Source organism: Lichenostomus cassidix, chromosome 1 (genome assembly GCF_008360975.1).
Source record: "Lichenostomus cassidix isolate B80296 chromosome 1, HeHo_3.0, whole genome shotgun sequence".
Classification (NCBI taxonomy): Eukaryota; Metazoa; Chordata; class Aves; order Passeriformes; family Meliphagidae; genus Lichenostomus; species Lichenostomus cassidix.
In genome coordinates this window covers 3,649,011-3,670,483 of record NC_139479.1, presented here as the reverse complement: position 1 = coordinate 3,670,483, position 21,473 = coordinate 3,649,011, and the positions used below count along the sequence as shown (strand labels likewise).

General features: G+C 43.3%; 1 protein-coding gene across 1 annotated transcript in view; it reads left to right on the top strand.

Annotated features, from left to right (window-relative positions):
* The first annotated feature begins 247 nt into the window (after positions 1-247).
* DSCAM (DS cell adhesion molecule) overlaps positions 248-21,473 on the top strand; it is a 414,994-nt gene continuing 393,768 nt past the window's right edge. Inside the window, exon 1 of the mRNA XM_085040271.1 lies at positions 248-692. Within this exon, the coding sequence (XP_084896397.1) occupies positions 650-692 (43 nt within the window). The 5' untranslated portion in view covers positions 248-649. The remainder of the gene's footprint in view (positions 693-21,473) is intronic.

The window sequence follows — 21,473 nt, the reverse complement described above, 5'->3', positions numbered from 1 at the left end:
TGCTTTAAGACTGCGGAGGGCTGGGGTTAGCGCTGCTCGCTCCGCCGCGCCGGGAGCAGGGAGGTGAGCAGCGCTCCGAGCGCTCCGAGAGCAGCGCAGAGGCGAGCAGAGCGAGGCGACGAGGAGAGGAGCGAGGAAGATGTGCCCTCCTGCCCGCCCGCCTGCCGCCGGGCCGAGGGGAGCCCTGTGAGGAGGAGGAGGAGGAGGAGGAGAGGAAGAGGAGCGAGAGGAAGAGGCGTGCGAGGAGCCGGCTCGCCGCGGCTCGGGGCCGGCCGCCGCTGCCGCCGCCGGGGATGCCGGTGTGGCCGCGCCGGAGGATTTTGTCACCTGTGGCCCTGCCCCCGCCGCCCTGCGGGCGCCTCCCCGAGCCAAGGACACACCTGGGCCCCGCCGCGCTCCCGCCCCCCGCCCCCGCCGCCGGCCGCCTCTTCCCCCGCCCGAGCGCCGGGCGAGTGTCGGCGGAGCCGCGGGGCTGCAGGCGGGGCTGAGCGCTCGCTGGGCGGACGAGCGGCCCCGCAGGCTCCGAGCAGCCACCAGCCGAGCCAGGCGGCGGCCGGACGCGGTGCGCGCTGCCTGCCAGCTCCGGCCCGGCCGTGGGCGCGGCGGGCGAGGGCGAGCCCGGAGCGGGGAGCGGGGGAGCGGCGGGGGCATGTGGATGTTGGCCGTCGCCTTGCTCCACAGCATCTCGCATGGTGAGCCCCGCCGCGGGGATCCCTTCCCTCGTCCCCATCCTTCCCCTCCTGGCCGCCGGGAAGGGGAGCGGGTCGCGTCGGTGGCTTTGTGCCGGGAGCGCGGCGCTGGCTGCGGGGAGAAGGGCGAGAGAGAGCTCCGCGATCGCGGAAAGTCGCTCACCTCGCCAAGTGACAGCCCGGAGCTCACCGCGACCCTCCGTGCTGCCGCCCTCGGAACGAGACGGTGCTGGCGGAGGCAAGGAGGCAGAGAGGCGCTTTTTCTTTCTTTCTTTCTCATCTGGAAAAGTGCAGAATTTTTGCCAAGTGCTGTAGAGACCCGTCAGAGTACGCGGGGATAATTTGAAGGGCTTTCATCCTAAGCGGTCGCATTGAGATATTGCTTCCTATCGCTTTTTTTTTTTTTTTCAAATCGCCCTCTGCTTTCACCTTACGTTTTTACTTATATTTGAGAAGTAGAATTTTAAATTTATTTCACTTTCATCATTTCACCGTGAAGGTATACCTGCTCGGAATTTTTTTTTCCCCTCGCTCATTTATGTAAAAATATGCACGGATAAGCATTACATCATCTGGAAATGTTGAAGACTTTTAGTCAATTATAAAGTTAGGAAGGGGAAATTAGAGTGGGGATAGAATAAGGGTAAACCTGTTATTCTTATTTTTTTTTTGTCCTTCTGTCAACTCTTTGACTGACAAACATTTATTGCAGTTTCTGTGTGTTTTTAATAGTGGGTTGGGGGATTTTGGAACATTTAGATATATGTGATTGAAAACCACGGCATGTGTAAAAATATGCTCAAATTGCTTAAGTTGTATTAGAAATGCACGTTTAGCATTGCAGTTTTAAGGACAGAAAACAAATTATGCTGGGGTGCCAGCTATTCCATTGCATTGCCTCCTCCTTCTCAGAGTCGAGAACGTTAACATTGCCTGAAATGCTTCACATCTTGCCAGATAAATCAGATGAAACACACAATTCTCGAGACAGGCAAAGTAGGTAGAACAGGGGAAAGCGTTTTTCGTGTGGAATGAATGGGAGAGGAGCACAGGGCAAAGTGTGAGGTTTTCCTGAAGGATAGGAATAATTGAACCTCTGGCAGAGGGTGAGGGATGAATGCTGGATGAGGGTGCCTTCACATCTTCTTAAGTAGACACTGGATGAGAAAATGCATTGACAGGCGTGGCTGGTCCAGTGTGAAGAGCTGGGGAGGTCAGAAATTAGGAGGTGAATCTGAAGTGTGGATTTAGAGCGACCTTAAAAACATTTTCATCTTCTGCGTGCCACGGAATACAAAAGGGTTGAAATCTTCCCCCCCCCCACTCCCCAAAGTGTAAACTTGGCATTTTTTTGGCATTTCTTTTGGCAGTAAGTAAACCTCAACAAGTTTTAACATTAAGAAATTATCTATTTGTTTATTTATTTATTTATTTTTGACAGGCAGCACTGTGCCTTCCTCTCTAACCTCTCCAGCCAGATACCTTGGAGGGAGAGATTTGCTGTTAATAGGACTGAGAGAATCAGCCTGAAAGTGTGCTCTGACCAGTGCTATTCATTTAAAACTAGATTTGCATAGAAATGAACCCTCTTTCTGTCCAGAAATCATATGGAAAAAGAAAAAGACAAATATTTTTTTCCTACTGTACTGATACTATAAATTCTATGTTGTAACCCAGTTAGTCCTCCTTGCAAGGGTTTTTTGAAGAACTGAATAATTTTTGCTTTATGAGGTTGAAACACCATGAAAATCGCTTTCATTTATTGCTTGATCTATGAAGTCAGCAGTAATTTCACTTTCAGTTTCCATGTGTTTTTGGATCACAGTCAAACCTGAATTTGTCTCCCGAAGACTGAAGAGTGTAATGTGTACATGATAGATGCATCTGCATGGATTCTATACTGCCACACAGCAACATCTGTACATTTGTGACTCCTGGGGGACCAAAATTAAATGTTTCTGTGTATTCTGATATTGTGAGATGAAAGCATTGTGAAAACAGGCAGTGGGTGGTTCAACGATCCTTTGCAACTTAAAAAGTCTGTTTGTTTTTGACACCATGCTTGATGTCAAAATGCATATTTCTAGGGTCTTTTTAAGGGAAATGTTTTGAAAAATGGCTCCCACCTTCATGTAAAGACTGGATAAGGTGGTTTTATGCATTGATAACACTTCTTAGGACTTATTAGGGCCATTTTATCAGAGTCAGGAGTCAGAAAATAATATTTTTAAAGGACTTCAGATTTTAATGCAGTGTCATATCAGATATGTATCTCTTTGAAGGAAATGACTGCATATATAAGTAGGTATGTCACGTACACATTTATTTTCATTATTCTATCTATAACTCTATCTGAACTCCAGAGTGTGACAGGCAGGGTTCTTTTATGACTGTATCTGGTGGGGGGGACAGGTTTTTGCTTGGTTTCTACCACTGCCTTTTCTAACCCCTTATGGAACCAAACACAAGCACAGTTATAAATGGTTTTCCGTCATGTTACATCCCATTCTAATTTTAACTTTAAAATGTGTAAGATTGTTCGTGTTGATGTTGGTTTGATTTTTTTTCTCTTTTTTTTTTTTTTTTTCCTGAGTGGGGAAATAGGTTAAGAATAAACCCATGCATTATAGGTTTAACTCTGCAGTTGCAGTCTTGGGCTTAATTTCTGTTGGAGATAATGGAAACCATCTGAATAACAATAACAAGGTTGGCCCCTGTATTTCCCAACAGTCACTCAGCACAAATACATTTTGTCAAATTAGATATGAGCAGTGTCACTGGGAAGGCTTTATGTTTGTGAAATAGCTTCCTTCTGGGGACAATAAAATACTGACACGCTCTTTCATCCAATTAGTATTTCTGAAGCCTGAAACAAAACCTCCCTAAATACCTGGTTAAAGTTTATATATTTTGTCAGGGTTTTAAACTCTCGCTGCTGTGAGTTCCTTAAGAATCCAGGTAACTATTAACCATAAATGCATTGCAGCCCTGGAAAGTGCGTGGGATGATATAGACATCAGTGGGAGCTCTGCAGCTGAATTCACTACCTTGAAAGCCTGAGTCATGCAGTTCTAATCCTGAGCAATGCTTTCGAGTTGCCTCTCAGGGTTACTCTACCTGCACCACCTTCCCTCTTACTACACCTGAGTATTCCAGCAGTGAGCATTTCAAAAGTCTGCTGTAGCCTGGTCATAATTAGTAATGGGGCATTTCACTAATTGCAGTGAGAGAAGGAAGGGGAGGCTTTGAGGGGAGAATGGCCTCCTTCAAAATCCTGCCTTTTCTTCACTGTGATCAAGCTAGTTCAGATGCTGCTTTCAGAAATGAGGATCTTTCAGCGTCACTCAGTCTCTGCTGTGGATAAGCTGAACCCATTTCCAGGCTTCTCTCTGGCTGCATTTCTTCCATGCCCGTTGTCCATAGATGCTCTGCTGAAATCAATCGAGCATCGGGAGGCACCAATACAGCACAGACGACACTAAAAATAAATTTCCATTAAAATGATCTCCTGTTTGAATCCCCTCCCCGCTGTGTATCTATCAATATGGGTTTCAGCAGTGTTTTGGAAGATGGAGAAGGATCACACCGAACTGAGAGCAGGGGTTAGGCTGGAGGATGAGGAGCCAGAGTGGTGCTGATGCTCTCCAAAGAAAATGGTGATTCTCAGCGCTGGGGATGCAACATCTGAGCAAAAGAGCAAGCTGCTCTCTCTGTAGAAACATACTGAGATACCTGCATGGCTTATGTGGAATTGTGTAACCACATCCTCACCTTGGAAAGTGGAATGCCTGTGCAGGAAGCATTCAGCCAGGTGCATGTGTGAGGATGGCACAGCACAGCTCAGGGTTTTTAATCCGGTGTTACCCGAGCTATGAATAGCTATTAATTAATCACCAAATGCCAAGGGGAGGAAAACTGTTATTGCTGGGCAGTCAGAGGATATTGGAAGTATCTCTGTCTGCTTCAAAAGGTTTGTGTCTCGTGGGTTTGGGGGTGCTGCTCCCCCAGCTGCTGGGGCTCTCCGGTGGGATTTCCTCCCGTGGTGTGGGCAGTGGCTGTGCTGGAGCTGGAGCCACAGGACACTAGTGGGCAGCAAACCATAGAATCTGTCTCTTCCAAGGCTGTGGGAGCACACAGAGAGAGGCATTTTGTCTGTGTTTTCCTGTCAGTGGTCACTAAAAGCTGGTGGGTGCTGCGTCTTCTTCCCGCAGTGCTGGGCAGCAGAGGTGTGTGACAGTGAAGGTGTTTTTGGGAGGGGTTCAAAGTGAAGTTGTTTTCTGCAAATTGTAAAAAAAATACCAAACAAACAACAAACCCTGAACCCTGTTAAATGGGGCTTTATTGCAGCTTACTGTGCACTGTGATTTGATACAACTACAGAATTGTTTAGGGGGGAAAAGATCTTTGAGTCCAACTGTTCCCCCAGCACTGCCAAGTCAGCACCAAGCCAAGGCTCTGAGTGCCACATCTGCAGGTCATTTAAACACCTCCAGGGATGGGGACTCCACCATGGCCCTGGACAGCCTGTTCCAAGGCTGGACAACTCTTTCCATGAAGAAATGTTTCCTAATATCCAATCTAAACTTATCTGGTGCAACTTGAGGCTGTTTCCTCTCATCCTGTCCCTTGTTACCTTGGGAGAAGGCACTGACCCCACATTGCTGCAACTTCCTGTCAGGGAATTTTAGAGAGTGATAAGGTCCCCTCAGAGCCTCCTTTTCTCCAGGCTCAGCTCTTTCCCAGCTCCCTCAGCTATTCCTGGGGCTACAAACCCTTTCCCAGCCCTTCCCTGGACACTCTCCAGCCCCTCAAGGTCTTTCTTGAAGTGAGGAGCCCTAAAATGAGCACAAGATTTGGGGTGTATTTTAGTGGAATCTGCTCAGTGCTGTTGCATCTGGAAAAGTTTAGAGGCTAGTTTTAATTCAGTTTGTTCTTGAGTCAACTTTTTAATGAAATATACTGATAACTTGAATTATTTGGGAAAATCTCATGGGTTTTGGTGAGCAGCTCATCCAGAAAGTTCCTCCAGCCCATGAGTTGTGCAAATCTCTGCACTGGGCTCAGGTTGGGGCTCACTTTTTGTGTCTTTGCCTGAATGAGGTCCTTAAGAAATATGCTGCTCTCTCAGGTGAGGGGGTTGTTTAGGGTGGGGAAATAATCTCCTTTACCTATTCAATAAACAATTAGAGTGTCAAAAAAAAAAAAAAAGCAGAAAGCAACAAAATGAAACGTCTCTCTGGGGGTGGGGAATCAGAGCAATGGATTGAGGAGGAAAAATATATGAACTTTTTTCCTTTCCTCACAAAGTTTGCTCTAATTAAGATAGGTGTAGGATCAAGGCCTGTTTGAATATGCCAGTTATTGAGCCTTTGATTTTCTTTGGCACATGCCATTTATCAATCTCTTGGTCTAGAAGTCTCTCAGATTTGCACTAGAAAACTTTAATTCCATCCTCTACTTTAAAAACTGAAGAACAGAGTAAAATATTATATTCACCTTAATTATTCCAAGGTACAATTTTGGACATTTTTTAAATGTTATTTCTTTTGAGTCATTGAAACTCTAAATATACCACAAAAATCCATTTAAGCAACATAGGTCTGTACATCAGAATACTTAATTATTTCAAGGTGAATGTGTAGTTGTCTGTAGTTAAATTACTTGTTTCACAATATATTTTGAGTTATTTCATAACCCTATTTAATCATCACTTTCTTCTCCTTTAAACTGTTATGAAATCAATGGGATTAAGATTTGAAATTGTAATTCTTCAAAAGAAACTTTATCTTCTCAGTCTTAACCTCCTTGCCCCGTAAAAGCATTTCATCCAACAATTGGTGTTTTCAAAACTAAAATAACACAAAATGGGAGGCAATTAATAACAAAAGCCTTTCACAGCACAATATTTTAGAGGACTGAAGAGAACATCTTTAAGAACAAGCCACTGATTCCTCAGGCACTTGTTAGCACTGTGAGCTTTTCTTGTCATTGCTTGTCTTTGGATTCTGACATTCACAAAAATATTCTTATCACCTCACAAGTGCTTTTTTTTTTTTTTGATTGGATTACTCATCAGAAAAAGAGAAACAAGAGCACATCAATGTGCACCTTTCATAATGGAGTGGGCAACAATTGTTATGATCTGTTTTGAGGAGGGAAAGAAAGGCAAATGGGATGGACAGACAGGCTGACGGAGATTAGCAAATCTTCCCAGCATCCCTATTTAAGCTATTTTTACTCAGAAGGCAGGGAGTAAGACTTAAGAGTGAGCCAGCAATCCTATTTATAGAAAGCCATTTTTAAATGCAAAGGCTCTGAGAAGGAGAGTCACCTCCATACTAAACACCAACCTCCCTGGAGCTCCCTCAGCCTGACCACCCGAGCTGCATCCCTGATGTGCTCCTGCTGAAGCTTCCAGAAGGACAAAGCCCATGGAAATGCAGCAGTTTGGGCCACAGGACAGCCCAAGAGCATGGCTGGAAATAGCTCTGTGCTGCACATCCCTGGGCCAGAGACAAAGGCACACTCAGGGATCACCTGAGGAATTTTTTTTTTCTGGTGCCTCCCCATGCATTCTCTAGGAGATCCTGCTCATGTAGCTGCTACATGAGTTCCTTCCACACAGTTCCTTCTGAGATTTTAAAATAAACACGTGTATTTCTGCACACAAAGGCATGCATATGTAAATCTGCATGGCTTGTAATTGCTTGAAAACTACAGCGTATGGAAAGTTTGGCACTTGCTTTGCTGCCCAAGTGCGCTCGATGCTATTTTCTTCCAATTAATTACCCGGTAATCCCATGCAGAAGATTTGTGGCTTAAGATTTATGTTTGCACTAGGCTAAAAATTATTCTCAGTAACTTTCTGCCATCTACATTTTGGAGTGATTTTGGGGAGCCCTCCAGTGTTTTAAGAATATCAACAGCGTATTCTTGAAATGACCGGGACTATTCCAGTGCAGCTAGAATATAATTATCCAGCACTGTAGCTGCAAATAGCTGCCTATCTACATAATCTACTCACAGTGATTCTATAGATAAGATTGTAGGGTTTGCTGTGTCTATATAAATATCTGTTGGCGTGAAATCCTCTCATGTGGTTTTGCAAATTGAGTGGCTTGTGCTGAGCCTGCACACTCAGGGGGTTTGTCTCTCAGCACTACAGAGTGGCAGCCCCCAGTGGCTCTGCTTTTTAGGTGCCACAGAATTCAGGGATTTATGGCAGAGTTTGTTTCCTGTTCTGTTCTTCAGAAGGGTCTCCATGATAACAAGTTGGTGTTCAGTAGAATTTCTCAAGGTTTAGGAGTTAGTGTGGAATTCAAGTAGCAAATATCAGTCCTTGACCGGTGGCTCTTGTTGAAGCTCCTGTTTTGGCTGGGAAGACTTGCTGGGATGCTGAAATGGGCAGGCTAGGAGGAATCCATGTGGTGTTGTTGCACTGGACCCCACAAATCACCTGGCAGGATATAAGTGCACCCAAATCTACTTGGTTGCTTTTTCCCAGACCAAGGAAAGGTGATGCATAAAGTGCAAGCTCTGGATTTTGTTAAATTCTCTTGTTCAATTGTTTTTCTACCAGATTTTTTTTGGTTTTGGGGTTGGTTTGTTTATTTTTGTTTTGTGGTGTTACCTTCTGAAGTCTTTGGGGTTCTCTGTGTGCGTTTTATTAGGAATTTTGGCCCTGACTCAGGAAAATACTGTGAGTGCATAAAGTCAGTCTCTTGATAATTATGAGGTGAGCATGTGACATGCTGTTAGAACACTCCTGGCTTGAGCTAAGGACAGAACAAGTCCTTGACAAAGTCCTTTTTGTAATGAAAAGCAGATTCAGATGTCCCTGGAATGGAACCTTGCGGGAAAAAAATGTCATTCAAGCAAAATAGGCTTTAAGTGGACCTCAGCAAAGTGGTTCACCATCCACACTACTCATTCTCCACCTTAATTTTTCCCTCTCGTTAGGTGGCTTTTCTGTGGGGCATTTTAAAAGCCAATTCACATATTATTTCCAGACAGGTCAACCACAATTTGTGTTGCAACTGCAGCTGTGAAGCACAAAGCAAAGCTTTGTTTGCTGTGTCATGATCTGAAGGAAGTAATTTGGGAAGCTGTCACTGAAGTACAAGTTCTCCAGTTATGTTTGTAGACATCCACTGTAGAGAGGTTTTTGCACAGTTAAGTGATTTTCAAACGTCTGCAGTGATATTTGCATTTTTCTAGTTCATGCTCTTAGCTGTATTTATTTAGCAAGCTTTCCTTTGTATCTTTTTTTGTAGTTTTTTTGTGTGATCTCGAGGTTTCTCTTCCACAATGACAACCTCTTCCACAGCCCTGTTGTGTAGGGGTTCTAGAAACCAGATTTTCATCATTTCAGATGGTCCATCTCACTATGGGATTTGAATGATAGGTGATGATTCCCATGGGTTTTGTTGTGTCAGCTGTGGCTGAGGCTTTTTGTTCTCAGCTTTCTGTAAATTCATATCTGTAAAATGCAGAATGAATGCTTAGGGGGTATGAATGTGATTTTTAGTGGGGAGGGCAGGGGTGGTAAAAAGGGTGAGTTGGAACTACAGAGGTCCCCAGACAGTGCTGTAAGGTGTGATGAGCAGAGGGAGGACATTCCCAGAGCACGAATCCCTGTGGGACAGCAGGAGAACAGTCTCTGAAGGCCACATTTGAGCTGGACAGGTGATGGTGAAAAGCCCTGAGGTATTGGCTTCAGTTTGCAGCAGAGAAGGCAAAGCTGAGCCTGTTCTCCTGTGAGCTGTGGGTGGAGAACACGACAGAATGTGGCTTTGGGCATACCCAGTGCTCTGCCTTGGCTGCTGGTCTGGGCCAGAGAAGAAGCTGGTGCTCCCCATGGATCCTGCTGTGCCTCAGGATAGGGAGCTCCAAATCCCAGCTGCCCTTGGCCTTCATTACCTGCATTCAGATTTTCCCTTCATTCTTATCTACTCCTGTTATTTCATCTCTGCTGCAGGCTTAGTTTGCAGCCTACAACCCGTCTTCTCTCCACATTTTTACAAGTTATTTGTATTTATTTTGGTGGGGAAAATATTTCTCCCTCCCTGAAAGCTTTTCCCCTGAGGCAAATGGATTTGAGGGAGTGGGGGAGACCAAGGATGGAAAGCAATCCTATGAATGCCAGTGAGGCTGTGGGGTAGGAAGTGCAAGTTCCTCATCTGAGTGAAGGAGGAAGGAGCTGAGCTCCTTTATTGGGCAGGAGGGAGATAATTAATCCTCAGAAGAAGAGGCTGAGCTGTCAGGCTTTCAGAGGAGCCCTGGCAGTGGTAATTTGCTGTTCAGCTGTTGGGAACTGTCAGGTTTGGTGCAATGGGCTTAGCAAGGCCTGAGGAAGACTGAATAGTTATGGTGAGAACACAGCCTGGAGTAGGGAATATTGGTTTGTTTTTCAGGGGAAGAAAAAAAGGTTTCTGTTTTAGCTTTTCTATCCTAGTCTTGAGTAAAAATCTTGTCCAACAATCTTCTGTTCTTCACCAGTTTTTGCCCTTCTATTGTGTTCATGCTCGAGGAGCAGTGTGGCTCCAGAGAGATGTGACTGTCTGTCGCTGTTGAGCAGCTAGCAGAGTAAGGAACTCAGTTCTCAGTGGCAAGAAGGAAAAGGCCTTTATTGTTTTGATTTCATCATATATATAGAGTTTTCAAAGGTCACCCAGACTGGTCAGTCAGAAACCTCCCCCTAGGCCTGATTGGCCAGGCCTGCACCGTCCAGATCTTGGGACACTGTTTTTAACAACACCCAAACCTTATCTTTATTTATAAAACACAGAAAGAATTCTCATGGGAAAGGCCTGTGCTAGCCACAACTGTCCTGTTACAGTGCTGCATGTGCTCAAGCTCTGCCTGTCCCACTGGTGATGGAGCTGGAGGCCTTTTGGAATATCCAACCACATGAAGGCAATGCAGGGCAAAAGAAAAACCTGTCTGAACACACTCTAACTGCAGCAGTTCAGTGCATATTTATTAAGTTCAAAAGTTAGTCCCTAGTGAATAAAAGCAATTACAGCATTTCTGCCACATCTCAAAATGCGTTTCTACAGAAGAGAAGAATGCTGGGTTTTAGTAATTTCAAAAGGAGTTAATGAGATTTTTTAAAAAAATGTTTTCCTAAATAATAGTAGTCTGACTGCTACTTAATTTCAAGAGGTTTTGAGAACTTTTTGGTGTCAGTAAATTGAGTTTCTATCTTGTCTGTGTTCCAAGATAACAGCCTTGTTTGCTCACCATGTGAAGCAGTTCCTCTCACACTGTTTCTCCTACTTTTAGTCCCTGGTGTGGCCACACATTGGAATAATTGGAGTAGGGGTTAAGGTCAGCTGAGCATCTCAGCTCTGGCATTTCCTAAGGCATGTGCAGCTGGCCTGATGCTCAGAAAATTTTATAGAAAATAAGTAGCATGCATGAAACAGGCATCATGGCAGGGCACAGTGCTGGTGTCCTTATGGGTTGGAATGGTGATTGCAGCAGGGAATGATTCCATCTGGCTCAGGACTGCTGCCCTTCCAGAGGGCAGGGAGAGAAGAGGGATTTAGGGATGAGTTTGGGGAGATGGTGATTGTGTTCCAGCCTGGCTCTGGTCATGGTCACCCTCAGGTGATGTCACCAGCTCGGTGTCACTCCCCTCCCACTTTGCCATGCTGCAGCTTTTGAGAGGAGATGTGAAATCTCCTGAGTTTGCTTTTAAGTTGTTGCTTGGAAAGAAGCAAACAGGAATTTAAAGGTAGATGTTTTAAACAAGTAACGTATTTTAAACCCCATAACGTTTTAAATTTTAATGGAACTGCTCCCACTTCTTAATTAATTCCCCTCCATGTATGCTGGTTTATGATCTCTCTCTTTTTGAGGCAGGAACGTGTGCAGTGGTTTGATCAATTATGGTTTCACCTTTATGTCAGTGACAAACTGATTTATTGCCTTATAATTGGGCAACCTGAGCAACCTGGCCTAGTGGAAGGTGCCCAGGGCAGGGGGATTGGAGCTGGATGATCTTTAAGGTCCCTTCCAACCCAAACCATTCCATGACTTTTTTTTTATTAGCTCAATTATCAGTCACTTATTAAAAGTATGACAGTGCTTTATAGGGATATACAGCTCTGTTGCTGGGAGGTTTTCTGGCATCATCACCTGCAAAGGAGAGCTTCTTCCTGCTTTCTTGAGAGTCTCCAGACCCTGAATATTGATTGCACTTAGGAGGGTGCCCAGTATGGGCAAACCCTGAGGTAAATTTGCCCTATGCTGTACTGGTTACCTTATTTTATTAACGTACAGTCGAATGAGGAGCTGAAAGGATTATTAGTAATAGCTCTGTAAGAGGGATACAATCAATTCAAATTAGCTCACGCCTGAGCCTGCATGATCTGGTGCCTTTAAAATGTAGGTAAGCAGCTCATCACTTTGCTCCCTTACATAACATGGTAGGAAACTTTTCCCAAGCCCAGTTTTGTGGCACGTAGGCACATGGGTTAGCTGTGGATTTGGCAGTGCTGGAGTGGTGATTGGATTCGATGATCTCTGAGGTCTCTTCTAATCTCAATGATTTTACGAGCTTCTCTGTAAATGTTGCAGTTCATTACATTTAAATGTTTTTAATGTCCAGAAGAATTATCCATTTGAAAGTCTAAACACTTACTAGGAGTAATTCAACTGTATTGTTTTGTGTAAAAGATCAAGCAGGAGACACCTCTGAAGATTCTTTTCCCTGCCCAAAATCCTTCTTCTCCCCTTCCTTCTTTCCATAAATTTTTCCAGGCTACCTCCTGTCCATACATCTCTTCAGACACAAGTGTTATTTGACTGAGAGGGTAAACAGTAGGGGTGATTTTCCTGGTCTCCCCAGATTTCTGCTTCACAAAAGTGGCATGATTTTGCCAGGAAAGCCAGGCAGTATCACACAGCAAAGCTCCCTTAATATCTCCTGCTTTTCCACTCTCGCCCGCCCCGAGCCAAAGAAACTCAGCTGATTTAGACTAATTATTTCAAATGCAGTTTGTAAAAGGATGCTAATACTTTGCTGTATCCCTGAAGGTCATCTAAGCGATCCATAGTTAAACATTCATGTGGGAGACTCTGGGGGAAACAGTGAGGGATGATTATAATGGGAACACAGCAGGCTGGAGTGTGTGCTCATGCTCGAGTTTTCACCAGGCAAACCAGGCTGGGGGAGTGTTCTGTGCTTTTACAACTCTTAAATCTGAATCAACTCAAGCCTGCAGACCCTGCTTCAACATTTTTCCTGCTGGAGAGCTGTGTGTCATCCAGGACTGCTTCAAACTGCTTCTTCAGCCCCGCGATCCTCAATCTCTGTTGTGTTTTATTAGTGGGGGAAAAAAAAAATTATCTGTGCACGATCTCACGTCATTAAAATGTGCTGGGTGCCCAAGGTGTTTCTTCGTCTGTTCCTCTGGCAGCTTTTCCCCTCAAGTGATTATGCTAATTAGTGTTTGATCAGATGATTAAATTATAATTCGATTAATCCTACGTGCTAAACGCTCTGAATGCATTTCCATCGCCTGAATGCCTTGTGTTTAAGCATTGCTGTTTGCAGCTTGATAGGAGGCTCCTGCCTTTTCCCGTGCCTAATGGATTTTCTGTATTAAACCCACCACGGTTCCTTTTGACTCTGGGATGCAAGGGAAAGGGCTTTTTGTTTTCCTACTCTGCTGCACAGAACTACAAATAGGTTCTTCCTAGATGATCTGAATGTTGCCAGGGATTACAAAAAAAACCAGAGGGAAAAAGGGTCCAAGCTTTTTATTTTCTGTTAATATATACACACCCCATGTCCCAGTCATAACTTACCAAGGCAAAAAAACTGTGGTACAGCTAAATCCTCAATCTGTTTTCATTCTGAGTGGTATTATCCCCAAATGTATTTTGGTCCAGAGACTCTCTTCTTTGCAGAACAAATTTTCTCTATGTGTGAGAGTGGGATAGAGGGAGAGAGAGAGAGAGAGAAGGTTGTTTCTACTCCTACCACCTGCTTTGCCTTTCCTTTCCTCCAGGTTTATTTTTGCATGCCATGTCTAGGAGATAATCTCCAGCAAGGGTGCAGAATGGAGAGCACACTGAAATGATAACTGTGGTGCTGCTGAGAGATTAATGTTCAGCTCCAGGATTGCTTTCTTTGTCTTTGGGGTGCTGCATTTTTAGGTCATCTGATTTCACACCACTCAGTTCTACATATTGGAGAAAAAGAACAACAATAATAACATTAATATTTCTTAAACAAGACATGCTTTGGCTTTCAATATTAAATATTTTCAGGTGTTACATAGCTAAATATGTTAACTGGCTTCTCTGTTTTTATGGAGGTAGACACCAGTGTCTTCCTCTGCCAGAGTCTGATAGTAATGAGTGGCTGGAGTTTAGAGGGAGGATGTTAAATTTAAATCCCTTGGTTTGTTTCCATCCTACAGTGCAGAAAACACTATCATGGAACAGCCTCCCTCCCTCTTCCCCTCTCTCCCTCTCCTGAATTTATCTCAGGGGAAGTGTGAAACAGATTGAATACAGGGTTGCCAAGACCTGTCTAGGGGGATTTTGCATTTTTGTACCCCAGGTGTAGGAAGGTGGAGCAAGGGAATAGGGATGTAAAGGATGTTTTCTCTTCCCTTTCCTTCCCTTTGTTTACCTGAAAAGCTGTCAGAGATTCATAGAGCTCCTTTAACATCTTATTTTACTCCTTTCAGACTGTCTAGGAAAAAAATTTACCTCTGAGGTGACTGGCATGCTACAATCTATTGCCAGCTATAAAACAGTGTGGGGTAAATGAGTGCTCTGTAATTAATGTCATAGAGGCCAAAAGCACCTTTGTGCTTTCAAAGTGCAGTTGTGTGGCAATGATGGAATATTGAGATCTCAGCAAGTTTATGGTTTAAGAAAATCCATGCCCTGCCCATGAATTCAGCCTCATCCTTTGCCAGAGACCCACCCCGTGAGTTTTCCCTCACCCTTGGCTCACCAATCCACACTTTTGCCTCATCTCTGTTCCCTCCAAGCAGATTGTGGGCAGATGTTTGCTCTGCCAACATCTGTGCAGATTTAAGGAGTTCCAACCTACGGCTCTCTCCTGCTGCGTGTTTGGGAGGGGGAATTGCCCCTGATCCCACACAGGATGAATGCAGCCCTCCTGTTTTTACTGCAGCTGGACCACTCCTGGCTGTGTGGAGTTCAATCCTCCATCTGGAAGGCAGTGCTGAGTAGCTGGAGGCAGTAATACCTTCAACCCATCCAGATAAATAGATCTGGAAGTAGGCTTGTGCCACCATCCTCATTTTAGAACTGAAAGAATTAGGCTAAGCTGAATTAAGGCTCTAATTCTAAATGAAAGTGCTAGCTTAGGATGCTGCTTAGCTCGTTCTTTTTAAAAGTTTAATTTCAGATTCATTTCCTGAGTATCCCCATGTGGACAGGTCCTCAGACTCTGCCTGGCCTTGGGTAAGCTACTTAAGCTTGTGACCTGAGGCCGTTACTGCAAAATACACTAAAGCATGTGGGGGAAGTGTATTAAGTATTCTGTGGGAGATAATTGTATGCCTGCTTTTTTTTTTTTTTTTTTTTTTAAATTTTTGTGTGTTTGTTTTGTTTATTTTGTGTTCTCTGTGTGGTCTTGCAGACAGAGATCAGCTTTGCAAAGGTGATTTTGGAGCAGGGGAAAGCTATCCAAGTGGGAAACTGGCACAATGGATGTGTATTTCAAGCTATTCCCTTGAAGTGTCTAACTCACCTCCATGTCTGTGTGGTGGAACACTTCCCCTGCCCACCTGGCAAGTGCTCTTTTGGATGGACATAAATATCCTTGGGGCTTTGAGCCTCTGGAGGTAGAGAAATTCATCCTGAGCCACGTGAAAACCCTTTTGAAAATGCCATCTCCGTGTCACTGCGCTGTCCTTGCTCCTTCCCTGGGAAGCACACATTCCAATAGTCCAGCAGCAGAGGTCAGTGCTGATTTGCATTGGAGAAGCAACCCTAAGCTCAGAAGGAAAGGGCAACCTATCCTGTGTGCAAAAAAAACCTCAAACCACACATTGCCACTGGTGTCACTGCCTCAGTCGTGTTTTCCTCTGATGTCTTCACATAAAAACTGTTGATAGGATATCACCATCCAGGTCCACAGTATGAGCTGCTGCTGTTTCATGCATATAAATCTTCCTAATACACTTGAATCTGAGCTCAGGATATCTGTAGCTAGTCTGAGTTCCCACCTTGAGGCAGCTCCAAATGTGTAAAGAGGGATTCTGGAAAGGGTTTTTGGGGGAGAGAGGAGGAACCAAACCATGGTTGACACGCAGCTCTGAGCTCAATTAGAGCCTCCTGAGTCTTGCACACAGATTTGATGAACTCCCTCTTCCTTTTTAAGCTTGGCATTGAATATTTTTATATTCTGTGTCACAGGCATGTTCTGGAACACCCCTGAGTCCCAGCAGACCTGTCAGACTGTTGGTGTTCTGCTGACTCCCATATTGCCCTTCCTGGGCTGGTTTCAATGGATGGAAACTGTTCTCTGCCTCTCTCCCTGACCTTCACACTTCCTCAGTGTTTTTTGGTTTGATTACATTTGGCTGTGCTGTTTTAAAGGTGCTTTCAGCTTCAGGTTGTTCTTCATAGTCAGGGCTGCACATGGCTGCATCTGATAGTGGGGAAAAGAGAAAGAGCAGATCCACAAGCTGGGGCAGCCCCTTCCCTCTTTATGTCTTTTATTCTGGGGAAACCCTCACCCAAAGGTTATCCCACTCTCGAATCTTCCTGTATCTAGTTTTTATCATTGAGTGCTAATTTATTTTTTTTCCCAGAAATTGGCACCTATGTACTGGAGAGTGAGGGGTGCGGCATGCTTAAAAATATTTTTATTGTATTTTATCAACTGTCTTCTTGCCCTATTCTTGCTGGAAAATATGGCTTGTATCAGGTGCAGCTCCAGACTGCCCCCAAACCCTGTAAATAGTTTGGAACAAGTCCATGAAGTTAGTCCAGTCCAGTCTCTGAAAACTCCCTGTGTCTTGCAGGTGTCTCAGTCCTCTGCTCTTTGCAATGTCTATTTTCTGTATAGCTCAAGGGAAAAAGAGGTGCAGGAGGTTATTAGAATGAGGAAATGATCCTCTGGCACTTACCTGGATATTTTGTCTTTAAAAAAAAAAAAAAAAAATTAAAAAAGCCTGCAGCTTCCTTTTGGAATTGGCTCCGTGAGCAGCTGACTATGTTTGCCATGAATGACAATTAGTAATGCCTAGAAACAACAACTAAACAGAGCAGAAATAAGATTGTCTGGGGAGAGGGGGAAAAAAAAACGTCAACAAAAATCACTGGGTAACCCATATGCTTTATTTTCAAAGTGGAATTAGTGAATCCAAACTATTTAGCTACTGTATGCACTTCAACTCTGGGCAACCCATGTGTGGAAGATTTTCTTGGCTGGAGGGCAGGAAAATTTAAATTTCTGTGTCTTTTGCCTTTTCCTCTTGCATTAACAGCTAGTGCAGCACTAGCTCTCACCTCAGGAGGAAAAGCTGCTTCTTCCTGCTGTCCTCCCTTCTCCTGCCCAGGGCTGTCTCTGGTGCCATCACACAGCACTTGGCAGTCCCAAAAAATCGATTTGAAAGTGAGGAGAGTAATTTACCTGCGCTTTAACTTGCTTTTCTCCTGCTGTTCCCTTTTCTGTCCTTCCTCAGTCACACCAGAAATGTAAATACTCATCCTCAGAGATGACTAAAATTGTATGAGAAATTTTTCTTTAGCTCTGCCAGAAAGAAGCTTGGATTCACACACCTGGAGTGACTCTTATTCCCTCTTGGAAAAACTGACTTAATGAAAATAAATGTGCTTCTACAAAGTCAATATTCCTTTCAAGTTCTGCCTGTGCTTTCATCCGCTTGGGGTGTGTATGTGGGAGAATGTTTAGAAAGAATATTCACAAAAATGCTCTCTGGCAAAGGAAGAGATCACAGATCAGATCAATGAAATTTCCACAGAAAAGAGAATTGAAGTGATTTAATTTATCAGCCAGGAACCTTACATCTGGGACCAGTTATGTTCTACTGGTGTCTCTAGCAAATAAACTTCTTTGAGAAAATATCATAGACAAATAATTTTATGAAACCTCAGAAACCAAAGCCTGGCATGCAGTTTGAGCATGAACACGTGTATTTCTATAAAACTATTAACATGAATGGCTTTTGATCGTGACTCTAACAAATGGGAAGGTCCTGGCAAAGTGGGGTTTAATTAGTTTTGCTATGGCATGAATGTGCAAATGTTGGAGAAAAACTGTCCTTTCAGGACTGAGGCTCTCCAGGGACAAGTCATGTCAACAGTGAGGCATCAGCAAAAGAGTGGAAAAGGTGTTATCTTGAGTTATTTTTCCTTGTCAATGTACCCCAACAATTTCATCCTCTCATTTATGAGCCCCTGGCCAGTTTATTAGACCTGATTAAAAGTGGCTGCATTAGCCCTCAAACCCTGCCCCTCTTGACCTAAACCTCATGAGGATCTGAGCCCTAAAAGATTCTGTTATTCCTGTTTTCCTTTGTCTTTGCCATTCAGGAGTAACAGAGTTGTTCTGTATTTGGGTATGAGCAGCTGGTTATCTAGCCTGCACTTTTTAATGTATATTAATAATCTTTTGAGATTTATTCCAGGATAAGGGTGTTAAAACCACAACTAATGGACTCTAAAGGCAAAAGTTGAGACTCCTTTCTGGGTCATGGCTGTGGCAAATATTAACACCTGATGGACATGCAATTGTGCTTCTGGAAAAAGGATTCTCTTCAATTTTTTATCCTGCACTGAGCAGTAACTGCAGTTGGAAATGTTATTCAAGTCCTCCTTCTATGTGAATTTTCACTGCTGACCTGTCAAAATTCCTTCTCTCTGGAATGGATAATTCACAGTTTGTTCCACATTGTAGATAGAGCTGTGGTGCTCCAGAACCCAGGGAATAAAACTGAGGCAGCATTTGAGCCTCTTGAGGCCTTCCTAAGTAATAAGCATTAATAAGGACACTTGATTTTATGCAATTACAGAAATTCCTAAATATTCTAGTACATGTAACAGGGATTTGCTTGTTCTTGACTGTGGCTCGTTGCTTTTGGGTCTGGCTGACAATTACATTTGCCTTTACACAGCTTCCCAATTCATTAATAAATTCCTTGGAACATGAAACACTGCAGAATATAGGATTAAATAATAGCTCACATTTGCTGGCTTGCTCCTCTCTTCATTCAGAAAAGAAAGAAAAAGTCATCACTGTGTCACACCAATAAACAAAAATGTTGTTGTATCACCATTTCATAAAACTATATTTAAAAAAAAAAAGGCATATAGACTTCTCCAATTTTGTGTTCATAGCCTGTGGTTTCATATATGTGATGGAAGAAAAATCCCATCACTTTCTAGACTCCTGATATACTTTTAGACACGCTGATTGACAAGTCATAAGTAGTGCTCCCAGCAACATTTTAGTTCTGTGGATTTACAGCTCATTATCACTTATGCTCTCTGGTAAAGATTTAAAACTGGTACATTTTTAGAACCTGAAATAGGAAAAAAAAAAAGTGACTAAAATAATTACCTCTGAAATGTGTATTACTGGCGTTATCAAATCCTTATTTTAGCAGAAGGATGTATTGGTGTTTTAAAACTGAGTAGCAATTGACATAAAGTTTCAGTGGAAATATTTCTGCTTGGATTTTGAAACTGCATTTGATTTTAATGGCTCCAGAACGAGGCAGAAGGATGGTGTGATGTGGTTTAGCATTAGCATAGAAGACCTGAGCTCAGATCCCTGCTTTGTAACCTTCTTTTCAGGTGCAATATCAGAAAAATCTGCTTGGTTTTCATGGGTTGCTCAAGAGATGAGGATATCCCATGCTCAGGATACAGGATAGGTGCTGCTGGTTCCTATCTGGAAGTCCAAAAGGAAAACCAGATTCATTTACAAGTCTAGTGAATCATTGCTAAAGCAAACAGCCTGCAGAAATGCTTATTTCCAGCAGGGTTAGCACTGTTCAGCAGGCACTTTGGAGACCTTGGGGTGACTGGAGAAAGAGTGTGGGATGCAAATAAATCAATCCCTCCTGTGTACTTGAGTGTGGAAAACACAGAAAACCCGAGCTGGAGTGCAACTGCAATGCAGTCTGTGGTTTAGAAGGAAATATGTGTTATTCAGGTGAGAAATAAGCTCCCAGGTATCAATTTTATTTTTCCTTCCCTGGATCAAGGGAGCTCTTTCAAGGCAATCTGATTTCAGCGTTCGCTGCGAGTTCTGCTGGAAAGCTCTGCTCTCTGTGCCAGGCAGTAATTGTGTTAATCATCCATTTTTAAATAACTGCATTTGAAGTTAAGTTGAGAATTGCTTTTCAGATCTTTAATTTGCTTTGGAAAAGTGAAATAATTCCCACAAGGGTTGTGCTAATCAATATTCCAAAGGCAAGTAACCTTTGCTAATACTTGAACATGGGATACTCTATATTCTTCTGCTTAAAGAATTCTGGGGGAAAAGAATACACCAATTCCATCTGTAATTTGGCAGGTTAATAACTTTTCTGACTGCCAGGCATAGGGGTTTTTAGTCAACAGGAGATTCATCAAGTACAAAATTGCATTATATTATCTTCCTTTCACTGTTGTTGTTTTTATTTTAAACCTTCCTGCTAATATAAATGATGACAAATTGCAGAGCTGTAAATTTGAAAGTCCCTAAATGGCATTTTTTTGTCAAAGCCTTTCCGCTGAACTGCTTACTTGGAAAGATTTTCAAACCTCAGGAGCTGGGGGAGGGGTTTTAATTATTATTATTATGCATCATGACACAATGCATTATGCATCATGGTTGTTTTTCTGCTTTTTAAACACTTGTTATGGATGATGAAACTAATATAAACGGACATGCAGGGAGAGCTTCTGCAAAGCCTTCCTGTGATGTCATATTCTGTTTCCAAGGCATTGCAGCACTTGGAAACGAGAGGATAGACAAACTTAAAGAGGCACTCAGAGCACACTAATAATTAGCTGACAGGTAGTCATCAAGGGAAAGTCACCTTTTTTTCAGAGGTGTCCTCCTGTTAAACTGGATGAAAAACCTCATGTTTCAAAAACCTAAAAATGGTAGAAGGTGGGCGTTGCTGCCTGAAACATGGGAGTGTTTGACCCTGCCTGCTTTGAAGCCACCTGCAAATTACTGCTGATGCTCAGAATTTGCTTTCTTTGCCTTGTTTTTCCCACCCAGACATGCACATAACTGAAAAATAAATTGTTAGTGAGGCTGATTGAAGAGCTGATGGGATACAATGGATTCAGTGCCAGAGCTGCTTTTTCATCTTCCCTCTCTCCACCAAGTAAATATTTCCTGTTCCCTTGAAATCAGTTTGATATTTAGGCTCTGCACAAGTGCAAGAGGAACAAAGGGGAGAATTGTGCATTCATTTCTTTAATAAAACCTATTTTTTAAATAGCCACGGAGCTTGCATAGGCTGCACCTTGTAAAAATTAAGGGAGAGAAAAAATGTGAATAGATTTTTAAGGAGTCACAGCAGGCAATGGATTTCAGAGAGGAGGGAAAAAAAATAAAAACACTCTGCTTCCCCAGGAGGCAAGTAGAATTCAATATTTCACATTTCAGGGTTGGGGAAATGAAATTTCAGTGTCCTTGTGGGCATTAAAGATGATACTGGTGGTGATCCACAGACAATTGGCAACTGCATTTGTTTCCTGGGATGCTGATGAGAAAAGTCTGAAATCTGTGTGTCCCCTCCATCCATATATCCAGAATTA